The sequence below is a fragment of the Acinonyx jubatus genome, chromosome A1 (assembly GCF_027475565.1).
Source record: "Acinonyx jubatus isolate Ajub_Pintada_27869175 chromosome A1, VMU_Ajub_asm_v1.0, whole genome shotgun sequence".
Lineage (NCBI taxonomy): Eukaryota > Metazoa > Chordata > Mammalia > Carnivora > Felidae > Acinonyx > Acinonyx jubatus.
In genome coordinates, this window is record NC_069380.1 from 229,195,067 (window position 1) to 229,213,922 (window position 18,856).

Consider the following 18,856-nt stretch of genomic DNA (forward strand, 5'->3'; position numbering starts at 1 on the left):
ACGAACAGAAGAACAAACTTGGTTATCAGAGATCAGGTCTAAGAAGCTCGAATTGATCTTTATTCTGGAGCTGGGGCCACCCCTGGGGCACGTGACCCCCTGCCCCGCTCAATATGTCACCAGCACACAGAGACCAACTCAGCTACCTGGCCCAGCTTTTGAATATATTTGCTAGTCACATCTTTCAAAAAGGAAACTTCACCTCCATAGGAAATGTGAAATATCTAGTGTACAGAAGCTAAGAGTTATTGGGAGCGTCCTGTATATTTGTTTATTAAGATGTGGGATCTTACTTTTTTTTTTTTTTAGCATTTATTTATTTTTGAGACAGAGAGAGACAAAGCATGAACGGGGGAGGGTCAGAGAGAGGGAGACACAGAATCCGAAACAGGCTCCAGGCTCTGAGCTGTTAGCACAGAGCCCGACGTGGGGCTCAAACTCACGGACCGAGAGATCATGACCTGGGCCGAAGTCGGCCGCTTAACCGACTGAGCCACCCAGGCGCCCCAGGATCTTACTGTTTTATAGGTGACGTCGAACTTACTAAGGCTTAAAGACTTGCATTTTTTTTAAGCAGGGGTCCATAAACTACATATGTGCTGAGTCCGTTTCAGCAAGGAGCCCCGGACACTTGCCCAGCCAGGCTGGCACAGAGTGATGAAGGGGACGACGGTGGCGTGTGGCATTTTCAATTTGGGGATGGCAGTGCTGTCACACTGTCAGCCTGGAAGACCCCAGACAAGGGTTTATTGTATTCCTCTCCTATGGCCTCCATTTCGAGAGAAAACGAGAGGGCTCACGCATGTCCCGTCTAGTCTCTCACATGACTGGGTTGATGGCATTTGTTGGGGCTATTTTTTCATTTTGGAGCAGCATCCAAATAATACCGTAATAAAACATGCTATAAACAAAGGGAAATGAAGTCATCTGTCTTCCGGTGTGTTGGTGTGGAGATGAGAAGGACCAGCATTGGGGGGGCGGGGAGGGGGGATGGCCAGAAGGTATTAAATCAGAGAAGCACTTTCCAGATTCTGTGCTGAAGGCCTATGATGTCACAGACACGAAGAACTCCTGAGTATCACTTCTAAACTTCTTTAAAAAATGGGTTATGAGTAAAGAAAAGCAGTGAGAACAATTCGAGTCATGACGAAATAGGTATTTTAATAGGCTTCCAGAGCGAGCTGGCCTTGTGGACACATGTGGCCAGTCTCTCTCCTGTCGGAAACTGTCTAATGTTGTATTAAAGGAGTATTCTTTCAAAGCCTGAAGCAACAAAGACAGGTCTTCCTGGGCCTGAATCCCTGATTGGAGGGGGGATGAATTAATGGTGGATTCCTAGAAGCTAAACAACCACCCCCAACACACTTGGTGTGTGAGGGACCTGGATGAGAAGCAACAACCCGTCAGTGTACCACCTCCCTTGGTTGTGGGTGGTATTCGCCTAGTTGGAAGTGAAGACACTGGATTTTGATCTAACCAAAATTACAGCCTAGCTGCGTTCAGGTAACAGGAGACGGGGATGTTCCAGGCCCAAGGGTGGGGTAGGGAGTAAAGGGCCAGAGCCTCTTTTTTCAGTAGCGCACAGTGAATGGATAATGCCTAATCCTGGAATATTCTGGTTGTCAGATCTGTGGGATAAATATGCAAATACTCAACTAAAAGGTATGGGGGAGGGGCACCTGGGTGGCTCAGTTGGTTAAGTGTCCGACTTCGGCTCAGGTCACGATCTCTCGGTTCATGAGTTCGAACCCTGCGTCGGGCTCAGTGCTGACATCTCGGAGCCCGGAGCCCGCTTCAGATTCTGTGTCTCCCTCTCTCTCTGCCCCACCCCTACTCTCTCTCTCAAAAATAAACAAACATTAAAAAAAAAGATACAGGGAAAAGATAGAGTGGTTCTCTTTTTCATAAGAAAGCTTCGAGGGCTATTTAACACTTATTTTATGTATATGTTTAACATTGATAAAAATGATTTTTAAAGTATGGTCATAACTGGGTGCATTAAGTATTGTTAAATGAAACTTGCTTTATCATGAAATGGAAGAACATTGAGGTAGTACTGTGTCCAAGGTCAAACCCTGTACCCCTCCTATGTGGCGCTTCTTCTGTTTAGAATTCTTGACAAATAAATCTTTAAGAATTTTAATAATTGGAGTCCTGAATTCCACCCCCCACCACCCCACCCCATGCCCCATTTGCTAGACCTTCATCTGTACCCTACTCAATGACCGGGACACCCCACCTGTGCTTACAAGGGAGATGTCTGGTAGTGAGGGAAGGGAGGAGAAACAGAAATACCATGGTTGTATCAACGAGGGAAATGCTGTGAAACTTACACAGTGGAAGTTATTACAGGGGTGCCTGGGTGGCTCAGTTGGTTAAGTGTCCAACTTTTGCTCAGGTCATGATCTCACAGTTCATGAGTTGGAGCCCCACGTAGGGCTCTGTGCTGTCATTGCAGAGCCTGCTTAAGATCCTGTGTCCCCCTCTCTCTCTGCCCCTCCGCCACTTGTGCTCTCTCTCAATAAGTAAGTAAATAAATAAATAACATATTTTTGCAAAGAAGTTATTATGTATTGTGTATTTTATTTGGATAAATAAATACTCCACTACTCTTATGCTTAGAATCTGTGATCCCAGAGCTTAAAATACTCATTAAATCTCATTGAGCATTATGTTGTCCAAAAATGAAAAGTTTTGCTTCCATCATTTGAACTTCAAGCTTTTTTTTTTTAAAAAAAGCTAAGATTAACATTGGAATAGTCAGCAGTTTTGGTTATTTATCAGGTGAAAGACAGAAGATGGTTTTTATGGGATCACCATTCTTATTCATGTACAGTTACACTTACTGTCTCATTCTCCTTGTTGACACAGGATAAACTGTGCAGATTCCTTCTCTTGTTTTAAAGTTTATTTATTTTGAGAGAGATAGAGAGAACATGAGCAGAGGAGGAGCAGAGAGAGAGAGAGAACACAAGAAGGCTCCGTGCTGTTAGCGCAGAGCCGGGTGTGGGGCTCCATTAGGCAATCTGAGATTGTGACCTAAGCCGAGATCAAGAGTGGGACGCTTAACCCACTGAGCCACCCAGGCGCCCCTGTGCAGATTCCTTCTGTGGTTGACCTGAACACTGATCATCCTCTTAAATGTCCAATTTAACAAAAATGTGTTTTCCACTTTGTAGAGTAGCCGGTGGGTGTCAGGATGTGATGTTTTAGAGAGCCCTGTCTCTCAGTAAGGGAAGGAAGCCCTGGACCCAGTTTATGCCCTACGATAAGCACCTGCCGCACCCTTTCTCTCCCAGGAGTACCAGCCTTGCAATATCAACCCGTGCCCCGAGCTGAAGAAGACCACACCCTGGACGCCCTGGACACCCGTCAACATCTCGGACAACGGGGGCCACTATGAGCAGCGATTTCGCTACACGTGCAAAGCCCGCCTGCCTGACCCAAATCTGCTGGAAGTGGGAAGACAGAGAATCGAGATGCGATACTGTTCTAGTGACGGAACCAGCGGCTGCTCTACAGACGGTGAGCAGCCAACCCCCCAGGACCGACCCAACTTGCACAGACCCGCGTGCGACCCCATCTCTCAGGTCACAGGCGAGCAAGGGGCTCTTTTCCTTTTGATTATTTTCCCCTTAGCAATCTACGACAGTGATCCCACAAGTGCACAAATGCCTTTTGTAGCAAACTGATGGGAGAGAGTCCTATACTGAGGTGGTCCTGTGAACTCAGCCCTCAGTATAACACTGCCTTCTTAATACATCCAGAAGAGTTTGGGGGGGCGGGATTTATTTAATATCAGAAAATATATCAAGGAAGGCTCAGTCGTCTTCCATGAATCTTCTGACACTAAAATGTAAGCTGCAGATAAGCTTTTCCTTTGATTATCCCCAAACTGGACAAAGACAAAGAAAGACCATCTCTGTGTTTCTGTCTATAGAAGGATCTTTCTGCGAAAAAGCTCAGCCTGTGGGGATCCTTTAATAGTCTCTGAAATTGCTCTGCCCTTTTAATCCCTTCAATACCATATTAATAGCGGAAGGGAAAGCTCTAAGAGAGACCACAAGATGCACCCTCGGCCTGGCCCCGCTGCCCAGTGGGCTACTCTCCTCTGACAACTCACTTGCTCCCCCTGGAGCTCAGCTGTCTCCACTGCAGGAAAGGGGGTGAGCCTGGCCTTCCCAAAGAGCTTCATTTCCGCTTCCTTATTCATCACTTCTGTCTTTCGCATCTACTTTCACAAAATTTGTCCAATTCTGGAAAGGAAATAGGTGTTCACAGATGGTTCTCAGAACATGATGTGATGAGGACGGTGATAGTAATGTCGTGCACCTGGAACATTTCTCAGCACTTTTGTGTTTATGATTCCACCTCATTCTCCCAACATGAATGTGACATAGAAAGCATAGTCACCGTCAGTGACACTTTTAGAGAAGGATCCTTAGACCCAGGGTGGGTGGCCTTGATGAACCACGGAGGCAGTCGCCATGTTGGACTGACATGGATGGGATAAATTCACGGGGGTGTGATAAACGTCCTCCTTCATTGCCAGAGGGAAATGGCTCTGGAGTGGCTCCACGTGAGGACCACTGGTGGCACACTGGCCACAAATGTCCCTGTCTCCTCCGGGAGCCTCTGAACAGCAGGGGCATCTTGGATCTGCCAGCCTTCATGACTGGAGGCTTGGCGGTTGCCATCGAGAGCCACACCTAATTGTACGTTCTGACATTAACTATTTCCTGACCTCAAACCATCCTGCTCACTGTAGTTCACCAACTAAATATAAGCCTGTTCATTGTCTCTTGAAAAAAAAAAGTCTGCTTTAGTGAAAAATGTTGTGTGAATAAGTCTACAATTTACATAAAGCAAACACCCATACATGTAGAAAATCAAGCAAAATGATATTCACTCTTATTAATTCTGTAAAACCCTGCTGTAAGAAGAAAAGATATATGATAGAATATCAAGAGAAAACTGAGGACCCATTTGAAAGATCTGCATTCCACAAGGGATCATCCTGTGATGCCATGTTAGCATTGTGACATAAAATACAAAATCCCCAGTTAAAGATGAATTTCAGATATTTTTCAGAATTTTTAAAAATGTGAGTATGCCCCATGAATCTTTTCTGGATAAGTATGACCCATGCAATACTTGGGACATACTTACCCTAAAATATTGCTAAAATTTGAATATCCAAATTCATCTGAAACTTGGATTTAACAGGGGTTCTTCTATTTTATTTGCAAAATCTGGCAACGCTGTCTCTGAGTCATCCACTTATTTTCTCATTTCAGAGCAGGCAGTGAATTTTCTTATTTCTTATGTCATCTAAGTAAAACAGAGACAGTGAATAGCAGTGTGTCCCTACAGGAATGTCATTATCTTTTCTGAACATACATTTTTTTAACCCTTTCGTTCTCAGATGCATATAAAACCGTAGCTGATATTTGTTTTCAATGATAGTAATATAAACTAAGAACAAGATTGATACACATTTATAAAAAATATCCCATATTTCCTCCAAAAGTATATCTTGAGCAAGCCTTAAAATGTACTTCCTCTGCCTTGTGTCTTAGGGGCTTCTGGTTCTAATGACCATCCACACGTTTTGGTATGGACATCTTGAAAATACAGAATCGGGCTTCTTTGCCTCTGATTGCCCAAAATGAGGTTTGCCTGTGCATAGTTGTTTCTGTATTGATTAAGCACAGAGTACCGGTTCATTACAGAAAGACATTTCTAATCCATTTTCTCAAAAGAGCATCCTTCCTAGGTTTCTGAGCCAGAGTTTTTAACAACAGAGGAGCTTAGCAACAGGGCTGTGAGTATATTTGCCTTGTCACACCTCCCGGGAACTGCGTGGCATCCTCAGAGTTTTTTTGTTAAAACCCGCATCACATCGCCAGCGTTTGAGAGAATTACTGAATATTTGTAATATTGTAAGTGAGCAGCCATTTTCACCAAAGCAAGCAGGAATTTTGACTGTGGCTAATTAAATGGCTTCCCAAGTGTAGAATGCTCAGAGCAGACCAGACCCCAGTACATAGGCAGAGCCTGTTCTTAACAAGACATTTCCTCGCTGCTGTGCTCTTACCGCCACATGTGTACCTGGGGAAACACACCTGCTGGTAAGTGTGCTGTGAACTGCTTGGGAGCGGGTGCCACTGGGCAAGTTCATTCACAGGTGTGTTCAGTTCCGGGTCAGGAGCTCCACCCCTTGCCTGGTTCTTGAACAGACACCTGTCGCCCTGGCCTGTGATTCTGAAGCAGTTAACTCTGAATTATTTCCAAGACTTTCACCAGCATTAATTCACTTTGGAAAGGCTCACGGATAGAGGAACGGGTTTAGAAAAACGTCTGAATCATGCTTCCGTTTGTCCAGACAGATGTCCCCAATGGTGAGCATGGCCTGGTCCTGGACAGCCCGGTTTTGTTGCAGGATTCCCAAGGGAAGGGAGAAAGTTGTGTTTTCTTTGTAAGGAGCATCCCAGGAAAATAAATGACCTACAAACCCAAGACCTATTCCTTGTATAAGGAAGTTACCACATTTACAAATCTAGTTCTCAGCTGCATCCTATGCAATAGCAACCGCAGAGAAAGAAGCTTCGGCGATTGGAGATGATCATTCGCCGCCAGTTGTTTGGTTTTTGAAGCATCAGAAGTATTCAACCGATGTTGAGAATGTAGTTCTAGAAACGAAGCAGGCAGCCGAGGCAGAGTGAAGGTTTGCACTGTGCTTCCTCTAAGGACTTCTAATAGAATCACACTTGGGCCATTTTCTTGGTAGGCCTTTCTGGCGATTTCCTGCGTGCCGGGAGATACTCCGCCCACACCGTCAACGGGGCGTGGTCGGCCTGGACGTCGTGGTCACAGTGCAGCCGCGACTGCAGCAGGGGCATCCGGAACCGGAAGCGGGTTTGCAACAACCCCGAGCCCAAGTATGGGGGCTTGCCTTGCCTGGGCCCCTCCCTGGAATACCAGGAATGCAACATTCTGCCCTGCCCAGGTGAGTGGATTGAGTAATCTGGAAAACTTCTGAAAAATCAAGGGCCTTAGAAGACCTTCTAATTTAGGGAGGCTCGTTTAGCTTCCCCAGCCTTAGGCTTGAGATTATATGTATGTAAAGACTCACAGACTATATTTCCTAACTGCATTGGTGTAAAGACACATATAACCTAGGCTGCATTATATTCATTTATTTCTCCTGATATTTTTAAATGTTTATTTATTTTGAGAGAGAGAAAGAATGAGTGTGGGAGGGGCAGAGAGAGAGGAAGAGGGAATCCTAAGCAGGCCCCGAGCTGTCAGTGCAGAGCTGACCATGAGATCATGACCTGAGCCGAAACCAAAAGTTGGATGCTTAACTGAGCCACCCAGGCGCCCCTATGTCTCCTGATTTAAAAGCAACTACAACATTCTTGTGAATCCCTATAAAAATCCTGGGCCCTAGGCATCATGCCTGATGGAGAAGTCGGCCCTGCCGTCATGGCCTGGAGAGATGTGTTGTGTCCTTGAAGCTGGAGGTTGACCTCCTCCCAAACTGATAGGCCCAGCCGTCCCGGGACCGCCCTCCCCCCCATACCACAGGCTCCTCTTCCAGAATGACAGGTATCGAGAATGACCCACCAGGTGCCAGCCAAACCAGCCAAATCAGTCAGTCAGCAGGCCTCCACTCTGTGCTGAGTTCAGTCCTCTAAACACACACTCTTCTCCCCTGGAGGCTGACAGAAGCTGTGTTGTCTGTGTCCTGAGACCTGGCGTCTCATTCCACGAACTCCCAGAAAATCACAGGGTTAATAAATGAGCCTGAAGAGCCTCCTTCCTCCAGGACAGGATGCTGTGGGCACCGTCTGTCCTAGTCAGCACTCCAGTCTCACTGTGTCCCCACTGCCACAGCTCTGGATGTGGCTCTGGCACCTGACTCGCTTCCACCTGATGCTCCCGTGGTCAGAGTCTGTCATCGATGCCGCATGGCCACCCGAACCCTGTTGACGGCTGTGTGTGTTGTCTTTGGCTCTGTCAAGTGAAGGCTCCAGGACAGCCAGGAACTCTGTGACAGACCCACTCCCTGCAGTGTCCCCGGCTCCCAGCATCAGCCTGGCACCCACGAAAGAGCTCTCAGTGATCGTTCACGGAACGATGAGAACACAAGCCCGATGAGAACGATGAGAACACTTGACCTCCCTCCCTTCTTCTTTGCTTCAATTCTGTCAGCAAACATTTCTGGATAGCCCACTGTGCACCATTCACAGGGAATACGTGGGCATGGTGATATGGTCCCGGGCAGAAAAGAACCTAGAGTTCGGTGAAGAGGCATCCTGGGAATGATGTCAACCCAGTATGGTCACTGGCTATTGGGCTGATGACCAGATGTAGTGACTATATCAGCCAAGGACCCATTGAGCTGGAATTATGGCAGCTACCCCGATCAGGTGGCCCCTGAACTGGGTCCTGAGGGACAGACAGGAGTTGACCAAACAGACAAGCAGGGATGGTGAGTGAGGGAGGGTTATTCCAAACACCAGGTACAGTGATTTTAAAGATACAGAAGCCTGCAAGCATAGCATCTTTTTCAGTGGGTACAAATAAGTTTCTTAGTTCCTTAAGCAAGGAACTCTCTGGTAGCAGTCCTCAGTGAACATTTGTTGGATGGGTGAATGGACGAAAGGTGGATGGATAGATGATGGATGGGTGCTGGGTGAATTGGTGGATGGATAGATAGGTGGATGGATGGACAGATGAATTGGATATTTGATGGATGGATGGATAGGTGGGGATAAATGGATGATGGGTGGATTGGTAGATGAATAGATGGGTGAATGGATAATAGATGGATGGGTGGTGGACGAATAGATGGATGGATAGATGATGGATGGGTGCTGGGTGAACTGGTGGATGGGTGGTAAGTGAATTGGTGGATGGATAGATAAGTGGATGGATGGACAGATGAATAATGGGTAGATGAGGGATGGATGGATAGGTGGGGGATGAATGGGTGATGGGTGGATTGGTAGATGAATAAATAGTTGGATGGCTGGATGAATAAATGTACATTAAACTGAAAATAACATAGCTCTCAGCTTTGTAGCTGAGAATCCCAATAATGCCCTTGTTCCTAGGGCTGCTCAGCCCCTTTTAGGCTGTCTCTTCCTGTATTTCTCCAGCCTCGGGGGACTCTTCCCTTCAGCCACTCAGTTCTCCCAACCAAGTGATGTTGAGGGGGTGGGAAAGGTCACAAAGCCAGTTCTTTCCCACAGCCCCAGCACGGAGAGTAAGATTCCTCCCTGGAGCTGGGAGACAGTTTGTTGGTGACATCATCAGATTAGGATACGTGTTATAAACTGAACAGGGAGGGCGACAGGGGAATGTCAGGATCCCTCCATCCACCCACGCCTCCCCAGGATCTAGACATGAGTCCTCATCACTGTCAATGAGCTTCAAGTCTCCTCCAAATATTTGGATGCCGCTCTGGTCCTTGCATGTAAGGCTCAGGCCCATCTCAGACACATCCCTTAACATGACTCGGGGGCTATTTGTATTTCAGTTGATTTGATGGCCAAGCCAGTATCATGTGCACATAACCCTAATGTCTTAAAATAGCTCCGTCCTCATTTTCTTTCTGAAAGCCAACATTCCAGAGGGTTGTGGAAATATTCAGACGGGTCCCCGTCACTTTCCACTTGGGAATGAGCAAGTTCAGGCGACTGAGTTGGGTAAATGTCTATCCTCTCTCCCACCTTTTAGAAAATTCCTGAACACACGACGGGATGTAACTTGGCAAGGGGGGATTGGAAGCGATCAGGGATGTGGGTGCCAAGCTGCAAATCCAGCAATAGGGCTATTTTTTTACCCCATTTAGGATACTCTCCTCCCTGTGAATTTACTCATCCTTAGTCCTATTGGACCCATAAAGAACAGCCACAAATGGACACTGTATCTTATTTAAAAACAAGTTTGTTCATTATGATCAAATTTGAAAATCAAAGGCTAGATGAATGGAAAATCCGTTAAATCAGTCAATGAAAAATTTGATCTCCAATTCCAATTTGTATACTAAACCGCAATAAGGTTGTAAAGTCGTGATCATGTTGAAATGATCCTTTCTCCCCTCCCGTGGGTTGGTCTGGTAGTAACTTCACCCATGTAATTTTCCTCCAACACTGAGCAGTAGCTTGGTCTTTCTTCACTCCCTTTGTCAATCCACGTTTATTTCAGAACTGAGGATTCCAGATCTTGGCCTACAAAGGTAGAACCAACAGGTAGTTCCTTGTTACTAAGTACTATTCAAATTCAAATAAGAGTCTGTGTATATTTATGAAAACCTTAAGTATGAGGGAGGAGGATCCTGAGTGGGAACGACACACTATGAATCAAAGTGATGAGTTGGGGCAGATGTGTGTTCTATAGATAACATGTTAGACACCTGTGATGAGCTTAGAACACTCTGCCTTTTTCTTCGTGAGTTCCTTGAGTCCACGCTTTGTTCTGTAAACCACAGGCGACAAAAGTGGCTCATGAGACATAGCTTCTGCCCAGAAGGAGCACGGAGGATTGGAGTAGGGGCAGCTGTTGCAGGAAACTTCTGCCCAGGGGTCCTTGGAGGAGTCTAGAGCACAGCTGTCCTACAGTGATGACCTGTGTGGCGCAGGCCTCCGGACGCTGGGGAATCCACGTCAAACACGCCCACGTCCTGGAGAACTGTAAATGTTGGGCTTTGTATCTCCGACAGCACACAGGATGCCTGACACTCAGACGTTAATCATTCCATTTTGCTTTGCTCCTTAGATCACTGGTAACTGTACTTCCCGTGGCCACCATTCTTATGTTATTGTAGTAGGTAGATGCCAACACGAATTGGCGTCTTCTTCTATGAAGTTGACCTAATCCATACATTCCATTGGCTCAAAAATAACTCCCTACAATTGATTGCTTTGCTCCTTGCAAAAAACCTGGGATCTGAGCTTTCGTATATTTGTCCTATGTATATCTACGTATATCTACGTGTATCTTCCTACGAGCTGGTCTTTCTTGGCCAGGAGGAGATTCCCGCAGGAGTTTTAGCGACGGCACAGAAGTTACGTGAAACCCTACACTGTGCCGAGTCCTGGGCTCAGCCTGCCAGGCCTGCTCCCCACGCGTTCCCTCTGCGCCTTAACCCTTCTGCATTTCAGTCCCACATTTCTAGAATACAACCCCCCCACCAAGGCTGGCGGTGAGGATGGGGGGGGGGCAATACTGAGCGAGTTATTATTTCCACTCGTGTAGTTATTTTGTTAGTCCAGCCTAGTTTATGTAGCGGAAAAGGAAGATTTCATGTGCTCAGCCCAGCTCGGTTCCCCTGGTGTGCATGGCTAGCACGGAGTCTACATTTGTATGGTTTTCTTGGCTTCCAAGTTCCTGTTTTCCGACCAGGTTCTGCATGCTCCCTGGCAGTGAAGGCTACGTCATGGAGCTTTTTAATAGGCTGTTATTTCTGTTTTGGAAACACGTTAGCCTTCCTAATGTGAAATGGCATTTCCATACTCAATGTCATTTTTCACCCGGAATAAAGCACCATCCCCCTTCTCCCCAGTGTCACTGCCCCTAGAGGAAGGTTGAGATTTGAAACGTAAGCACGAGGATGACGTGGTGGGGGGCGACGAGCAGGGTAGAATCAGTCTGGGGGCATCGGACAATTACAGACCAGGGCGACTACCTGATGGAATGAAGTGGCTGGAGTTGTCCTTTGATTTCCTTTTGTACAGGGAGCATCTATTTCCCCAACTCTTCGATATCCCTTGGAGCAAAGCAATTGCCGTGGCAATTGGTAGAGGTACGATGTGATCTTGTGGTTTAAACTGACAAGTGGGAACGTTTTTGCAACTGGGTTCGGTTACAAATGTGCCCCCACACTGCTCACATTTTGAGCGAGAATGACACTCCCTCTGTCAAACAACCAGCAGTCCTGGGCCGGGGGATGTTTTTCACAATCCCCACTGGACAGTCGGTGTGAGGGGTGGGGGTGGGCAGCCTTTATTAGACGAGATGAGATGATACTTAGCATACTGGTTGAAAATGTGGATAGGAGTGAACACTGTTTGAAAGACCGCAAGGTGGGTCGTACATAGGAGCTTATTGGCTCCCTGCTGTGTGTGACCGTTAGATCCTGCGTGATCATAAAATGATTGTGAAGGAAAGCACTCGATGTTTGGTTTGTTTTTAAAGTGTTTACCCTTTTTTTGTGTTTGAGTAAGAATATTTAACATGAGAGCCACCCACGTGAGATAACAAAGACCTAACAAACCTTTATTAAAAGACGATACTGTTGAACAGTTGTACTGTTCGGACAACACCAGACGGTACCGTTAACTACAGACGCGATGCCACACAGGCGCATAGTGTTGGCTTCTGTGAACAATGGTGCAGTGGGCATAGGAATGGAGGTATCTTTTAGAAATCTTGATTTCAGTTCTTTCGGATATCTATACCCAGAAGCGGGACTGCTGGATCACACAGTAGCTCTGGTTTTCATTTTTTGAGGAACCGCCATAGTACTTTCCCCAGCGGCCGCCCCAGGTTTCATTTGCACCAGCAGTGTGCAAGGGTTCCAATTTCGCCACATCCTCACCAACGTTATCATCTGTCTGTCATTCTTTTTATAATCTCCATCCTGGCAGGGGTGGGGGGATGTCTTAGGGTGGTTTTGAATTGGCATTTCCCCGATAATGAGTGATGTTGAGCATCGTTTCATATACCTGTTGGCCATTGGTCAGCAGGTCTACCATTAGCCACAAGGGGCGCCTGGGTGGCTCAGTCGGTTAAGCGTCCGACTTTGACTCAGGTCATGATCTCACGGTCCATGAGTTCGAGCCCCACGTCGGGCTCTGTGCTGACAGCTCAGAGCCTGGAACCTTCTTCGGATTCTAGGTCTCTCTCTCTGCCCTTCTCTCCCCCCCCCCCATGCCTCTTTCTTTCTTTCAAAAATAAATAAACATTAATTTTTTTTTTTAAGTGAAGAATCCTCAGATCACGTGGTTGGTTCTAAATTGGGCTCTGGAACCATCTAGAACAAGTCAGTAGACCCTTCTGAGCTCCAGACTTTTCCGTGTACACTCTGACACCTTTGACACCTGTCATTCTAAGGCACTACGACTTAGGGGCACCCTTTTTGGGGGTGTGCAAGTATATGTGCTAGAGACCAAACTTCAGCTCCGGGAAGAACAGCCAGCAAGCATCCTCCCAGTAAGATTGGATGTGGGAGAGGATTTTTGAAACTTACACAATTCTAGGCAAACACCTGACTGCCTCCTTTTGCTGGTGTCACAGCCTGTGGCATATATCTGACGGGTTCCCCCTCAGGCTCTAATCTACCTTATTGCCTATTAAGTAAAATGTATAAACTTTTGAGTCACAAAGTTCCCAGTTAGGTCACAGACTCTTTTTAAAATTGGTTTGAAATGGTTTTGTTTTTCTGTTTTTTGGGTTTTTTTTCATTGTAACAATGAGGGGGGGGGGCTGGGTGGCTCAGTGGGTTAAGCATCCCACTGCAGCTCAGGTCATGATCTCACAGTCTGTGGGTTCAAGCCCCCCCGCGTCGGGCTCTGTGCCGACAGCTCTGAGCCTGGAGCCTCCTTCGGATTCTGTCTCTCGGGTCAGATATGACAGTAGCAGAGACCGAAGCCAGATGAGGTGTCTGCTTTAGCAACTTCACCTAACGCGAGGCAAGCCCTGAAGTCCCAGAGCCAGGCAGGCCGCTGATCCCAGCGTTCAGGAGGCCCGTGGGCAGGTATCAGGAGCCCGGCCTGGGGAGAACGGGAGTCATGCTCTGGGTCACCAGCAGTCATGGAACCAGTCATGCCTCACGCCCTTCGTGTGAAACTCACCTGCATTATCATCCTGAAGTCTGGCTGCAGATCTTGGGGATTCCTGTCTTTGCTCTGCTGTCAGTGCACTTCCAAGGCAGCGTGGTTTATGCTTAGTCGAGTTGTTTGATGCCCCCATCTAGAAGCATCCTTCACGGTTCCTGCCAGGACCCGTTGGCTCTTTTCTATCCCCCTCTCGTGGAGCACATCGTAATGCAATTAGTAAGGAAGCCTGTGTCCACAACTGCTGATCCTTGGCTGCAGGTCCACTCTGTGGTTAGCAAAGGTGAGCGCTCCCTGGCCTTCCCAGTAATGACCACGGAATGTGGTTAATGGTCCTTCCCAGAACTGGGACTCTGTTACGCGTACATAGCATTCCTCGGCTCTCTGCGTGCTTGCTTGTTATATGCTTGGAAACATTTCCTGAAAGAGCAAGTAAGAGGAACCGAGAAAGCAGAGGGAGAAATACACAAAACTGGTTTGGTCACCAGGAGGAAGAGGCCAGACAGCCCTGGGAGCGGTCAGGGGCGTGTGCAGATGGCCTCCCACGATGCACGTTCTATCTGCGGCCGCATCAGGCTGGTCACATTAGGAGTTCAGAAGTCATATGCCTTTGTGTCCCTTCCCAGTGGATGGCGTGTGGTCTTGCTGGTCTCCCTGGTCAAAATGCTCGGCGACCTGTGGCGGTGGACACTACATGAGGACCCGCTCGTGCACAAACCCGGCCCCAGCCTACGGAGGAGACATCTGCTTGGGGCTACATACGGAGGAAGCTCTCTGCAACACGCAGCCCTGCCCCGGTGAGCAGCCAGGAGGCTTGCGTGATTCTGGGCAGACTCGCCTCTTCCCTTGATTGATGTAGAAACGGAGAAATTGATGGTAGCCCATGACAGCAAATCCTGAAAGAGAGGAGCACCTCATCCCTCACAGTTATCCTTGACCATATCCCACTGTTCTGCATTAAAATAGCTGCCAGCACGTCAACAGTGTCACAACTAGTAACAGAAACTCGTTATCACAATGTCTCATTAGAAGGTTAAACCTGGTAGTGGGATCTGAAAATCAGAGTGGGGAGCAAGGAGAGCCCTTGGGAAGGACTCGGCCTCAGGTCTGGGGGACGGGGGTGGGCAAGCTCCGAGGCTGGCTAGCACAGGTGCCCAGTGGGTGCACTGTAACAGCCTCCCCACCCAACAGGGCCCGTTAGGAATGAATGAGGTGCCCTCTTCTGAGTCTAACTTTGACATTGAAACGCTCATCCTTTTTTGTTTTTAACTTGCTCCTGCAGATCTTTCTGGAAGGTTCCATTTATACAGAACAGTGCCTAGAAACCAGATTCTCAGTCATCCTCAAACCTGGCACTTGACACATTTTTGAGGAAAAATGTCATGTCTTTACAGTGAGTCAAGGCACACGTCTGATTTCCAAACTTCCCCTGTAATGCAAAGATGATGCTTAAATCTAAAAAGAGGAAAAAAGCAAACCGCATAGAAACATGTCTTTTTAATGTGTTTAATATTTTCAAAAAAATACAGAGAGTTCTTTTTTATTTATATTTTTTAAACCCCTTACTTAAAATATAAGGGTTGCTCTCTCTTTTCACACATCCGTAAGCCTGGGCGAATTTAACAAATCCTAGCAAATTTTCCACTTCGGGGTGAAGTGACCTTTTATCACTCAGCTCGGGGCCTTAACTCAAGACTCGTGCACCGATCTTACGCACATAGGCAACAGTAAACACAGGATAAAATAAATTCTTCCTCAAGTACAGCCTGACTTTGGTATATTGACTCTGCACAATTGTTTTTGTAACAGAAGCGAAAGCATTCGACACCCCTTTCAGCAACCAGGGCTTTCTCATTCACACATTGTCATTTCTCTTGCTCGAGCTCTGAGGCCTGTAGGAATTTTGCGGGAAAACCTTTGAGGGCTGGCCTTCATTGGGGAGCATTGCCAGGTGAAAAATGGTGTCCTTACTGCTGATCTCTCTCCCCCGACCACTGCCCATGTCTACACTGCTGGACCTCACGAATTAGCTTATTGAGTGTCTAGTACAATGAGTTGAAAGCAGTAAAATAACATGGGTTCTAGAAAATGTGTTTTAAGCACATTTGATTTTTGATCAAAGGCATACCAGCTCTTCTATCCATGCCCGTGTGTAATTTATTTACTGGAGCGGTCAGAGGCTACCTGTCCATCTTATTTATACACAGACCCGTTAAAATTGTAGTATGAAAATTTAATGTAACGTATGTGACCTGTGGTGCTTCCAGGTCGATCGATCTCAGTGGGCAGTGTTGTCCCGTCCCCTTCTGGTCATTGCAGAGAGCTGGTCGGAGTGGTCAGACTGGTCTGACTGTGACGTGTCTGGAGTCCAGATCCGTGCCCGCCAGTGCATCCTTCTGTTCCCTGTGGGCAGCCAGTGTTCTGGAAACACCACGGAGAGCCGGCCGTGTGTGTTTGATTCCAATTTCATCCCAGGTAAGAGCAGAGATGCTTATCGGGGGGAACAAAATCATTTCCATTGTTTAGAGAGGAGATGAGTCATAGGTGGGAGTGTTAGCTGTCCTTGGAGGTCACTTTTGGTGAAACAGAGATGATCTTATCAGTTCTTGTGGTTTCAAGGTAATTAGACGATAGATTTACAGATAACTGTGGGTTGCATTTAGGCTGTGAGTTTTACGTGTTTTTTTTTTTTTTTTTTTAGCACAGTGTCTTTTACAATTTACTGACTATAACACAGTGAGAAGATTCTGCTCAAAAAAATTCAAATAGATTAGTTTGGTATTTTAACAGGTTACATGCTTCTGTAATGTTGTGTGCAGGTGTTTGTACAGAGGAAAGGGGACAATTCTTTTGCAACTTTGATATAGTTGGGAAAATAGAAATGTACCAGGGGGCTCATCTTGGAGAAGGGATTAGCTGGCCCTTTGCCAATAGGCTTTTCCATGTGAAATTGATGTTTACTTATCGATGGTAACAAATCATCTGTCACATGTTCACTGTAAGCACAGTGTTACATACTTGTAAGTCATTTTGTACATGTCCACTGTGGGCCTTAGGACTGATGTAGACCAAAGCAGAGAGCAACCTGTTTCAAGATAATTATAGGTAACTACCTTGTTTTCTTCCACTTACGGAAAAAGGTAATCGTATGTTACAGAAAATTAGTAGCGTTAGTCTTGTATGGCACTTCCATCTTGTATGGTATAGAACTGCAAGCCTTGTGTCATTTTCCTTCTTAACCAGAGACACGTTGCTAATTCTTGTTACGCAGAGAAAAATTCTCGTTACAGGAAAGAATCACGTCTCCGGTCTTCTGACATGGTGTTTGATCCTTGATCCTTGTGGGTTAAAACGTTTTCGGGATCTGTTCCCTCATTGGCATCATATTTGTGTATTTGTGTGTGTCATGGCAAAGAGCATGAGTGAGCTCTGAATGGGGACTTTATTTGTTGTGGCAATTTTCTTCGAGCTCCAGTGGATCAGTCCCCCCCCTCTGCAGGGAATTTGACGACGCTGGCTTTGATGCAACCAGAGATCGGAGGTGGGAAGACCGAGGCAGATGCTGTGGGGCTCACAGCTGGCAGAATATATGATAGCGGAAAACCAGCACATACTTGGCTTTCTTTCGAAGTTAGTGCCTTGGTTTCGAGCCAAAGGACCATAGCCTTTTCTTTCTGTGGTAATGAATCTCACTCGTTCCCCATCTAGATGACCTTGACCAAGTACAGCTCAGGTTGGTTAGAACAAAGAAGCACATGTGAATGTTTTTTTTAACAATTAGTCAAGCTTTTGGAACTTGGACTCACATAAAACTCGAAATCATTAGATATTTTGTAAATGAACCACTGATGTTTTCTTCCTTCCCAACACCCAACGTCATGATTTAATTTTTTCCAGAAGTATCTGTGGCGAGATCCAGTAGTGTAGAAGAGAAAAGGTGTGGGGGTAAGTTCCTCTTTTTAACTAATGTTTTTTAACTTTTTTTCTTAAACTAGTGTTTCGTTGATTTCTGTTATTTTCTAATCATTTCTCTTCCCATATGTTTCATATGATGTTTGGGCCAAGAAAAACTGACTGGAGAAACTCTTGATCCAAACCCCTTCCACTTTGGTAGTGTAACTACAAATAGTCAATATTTGACATCTGGATCAGTGGTTCTCAGGTGCAGTAGCTAGACTGGGATCATCACAAATCCATGGCAGCCAGCTTCAAACCTCCAGGCCGCTGGAGCGACAAAATTATAATGGGGTGTAAGGTTGTACCTACACCTCTAGAGGAATTTTTTAAACTTTCTGCAGACCCAAATGATATAAATCACAATCTCTGGTTCCAGTTCATGATAAATTTAGACTTTACTGTCTATGTTTATCTTGTCTGAGCAGGATGGGTTGACGGTCCATTGATCAAAGCCCACCCTCTGTCCGTCCACCTTTGCTAAACCGACCCGATATCCACACCGAGATGGCATATTCATACATGTGGCTGGTGACCTACAAATACCCATTCCTTCCAGAATCCATTCCATCAGGGGAGTCCCAGACAGCTCAGCCACAGGCTTTTGTCTCTGTGTTCATATGGAATCAAGAGCTTCGTGGGTGTGTTTTAGGAATGTACTTACTGTGATTAGCTACGTTAATTAAGAGTCCACCATCACAGTTTTTCTGTTTAGGTAGCTGTCGATCTGTTCATTCAATAATCTTAGCTGACCACCCACTCTTGGAGTTTTGTGAGGGACATTGAGTTTATCATGGAGACACAAATAGCCCCAGCCCTTCTGGAACCAACAGTCGTATCATAAAAGACCCCAGTGCCTGAGAAATGCAGGGTCTGGTGTCTGACCTACACGAGTTCAGTGGGTTCACAGACTGACAGTTACTCTCTTGGGATCCAGCTGGAAGATAAATATATACCAGCTCCCATGCAAATAATCATAGCTGTAAGATCAGTCACTATATGTCACTGAATTAAGTGGCAAGAAGCGTCCCGTTTGATCCTCACAGAGAGTGTTC

General features: G+C 46.3%; 1 protein-coding gene across 5 annotated transcripts in view; it reads left to right on the top strand.

The window, feature by feature from the left end:
* The window catches only part of SEMA5A (semaphorin 5A), a 472,280-nt gene that overhangs the window by 444,633 nt on the left and 8,791 nt on the right, over positions 1 to 18,856 (top strand). For all 5 annotated transcript variants that reach the window (XM_053202211.1, XM_053202205.1, XM_053202198.1 and 2 more), the window contains 5 exons: positions 3,300 to 3,525; positions 6,791 to 7,009; positions 14,474 to 14,644; positions 16,167 to 16,322; positions 17,745 to 17,792. In XM_053202211.1, the coding sequence (XP_053058186.1) occupies positions 3,300 to 3,525; positions 6,791 to 7,009; positions 14,474 to 14,644; positions 16,167 to 16,322; positions 17,745 to 17,792 (820 nt within the window). The remainder of the gene's footprint in view (positions 1 to 3,299; positions 3,526 to 6,790; positions 7,010 to 14,473; positions 14,645 to 16,166; positions 16,323 to 17,744; positions 17,793 to 18,856) is intronic.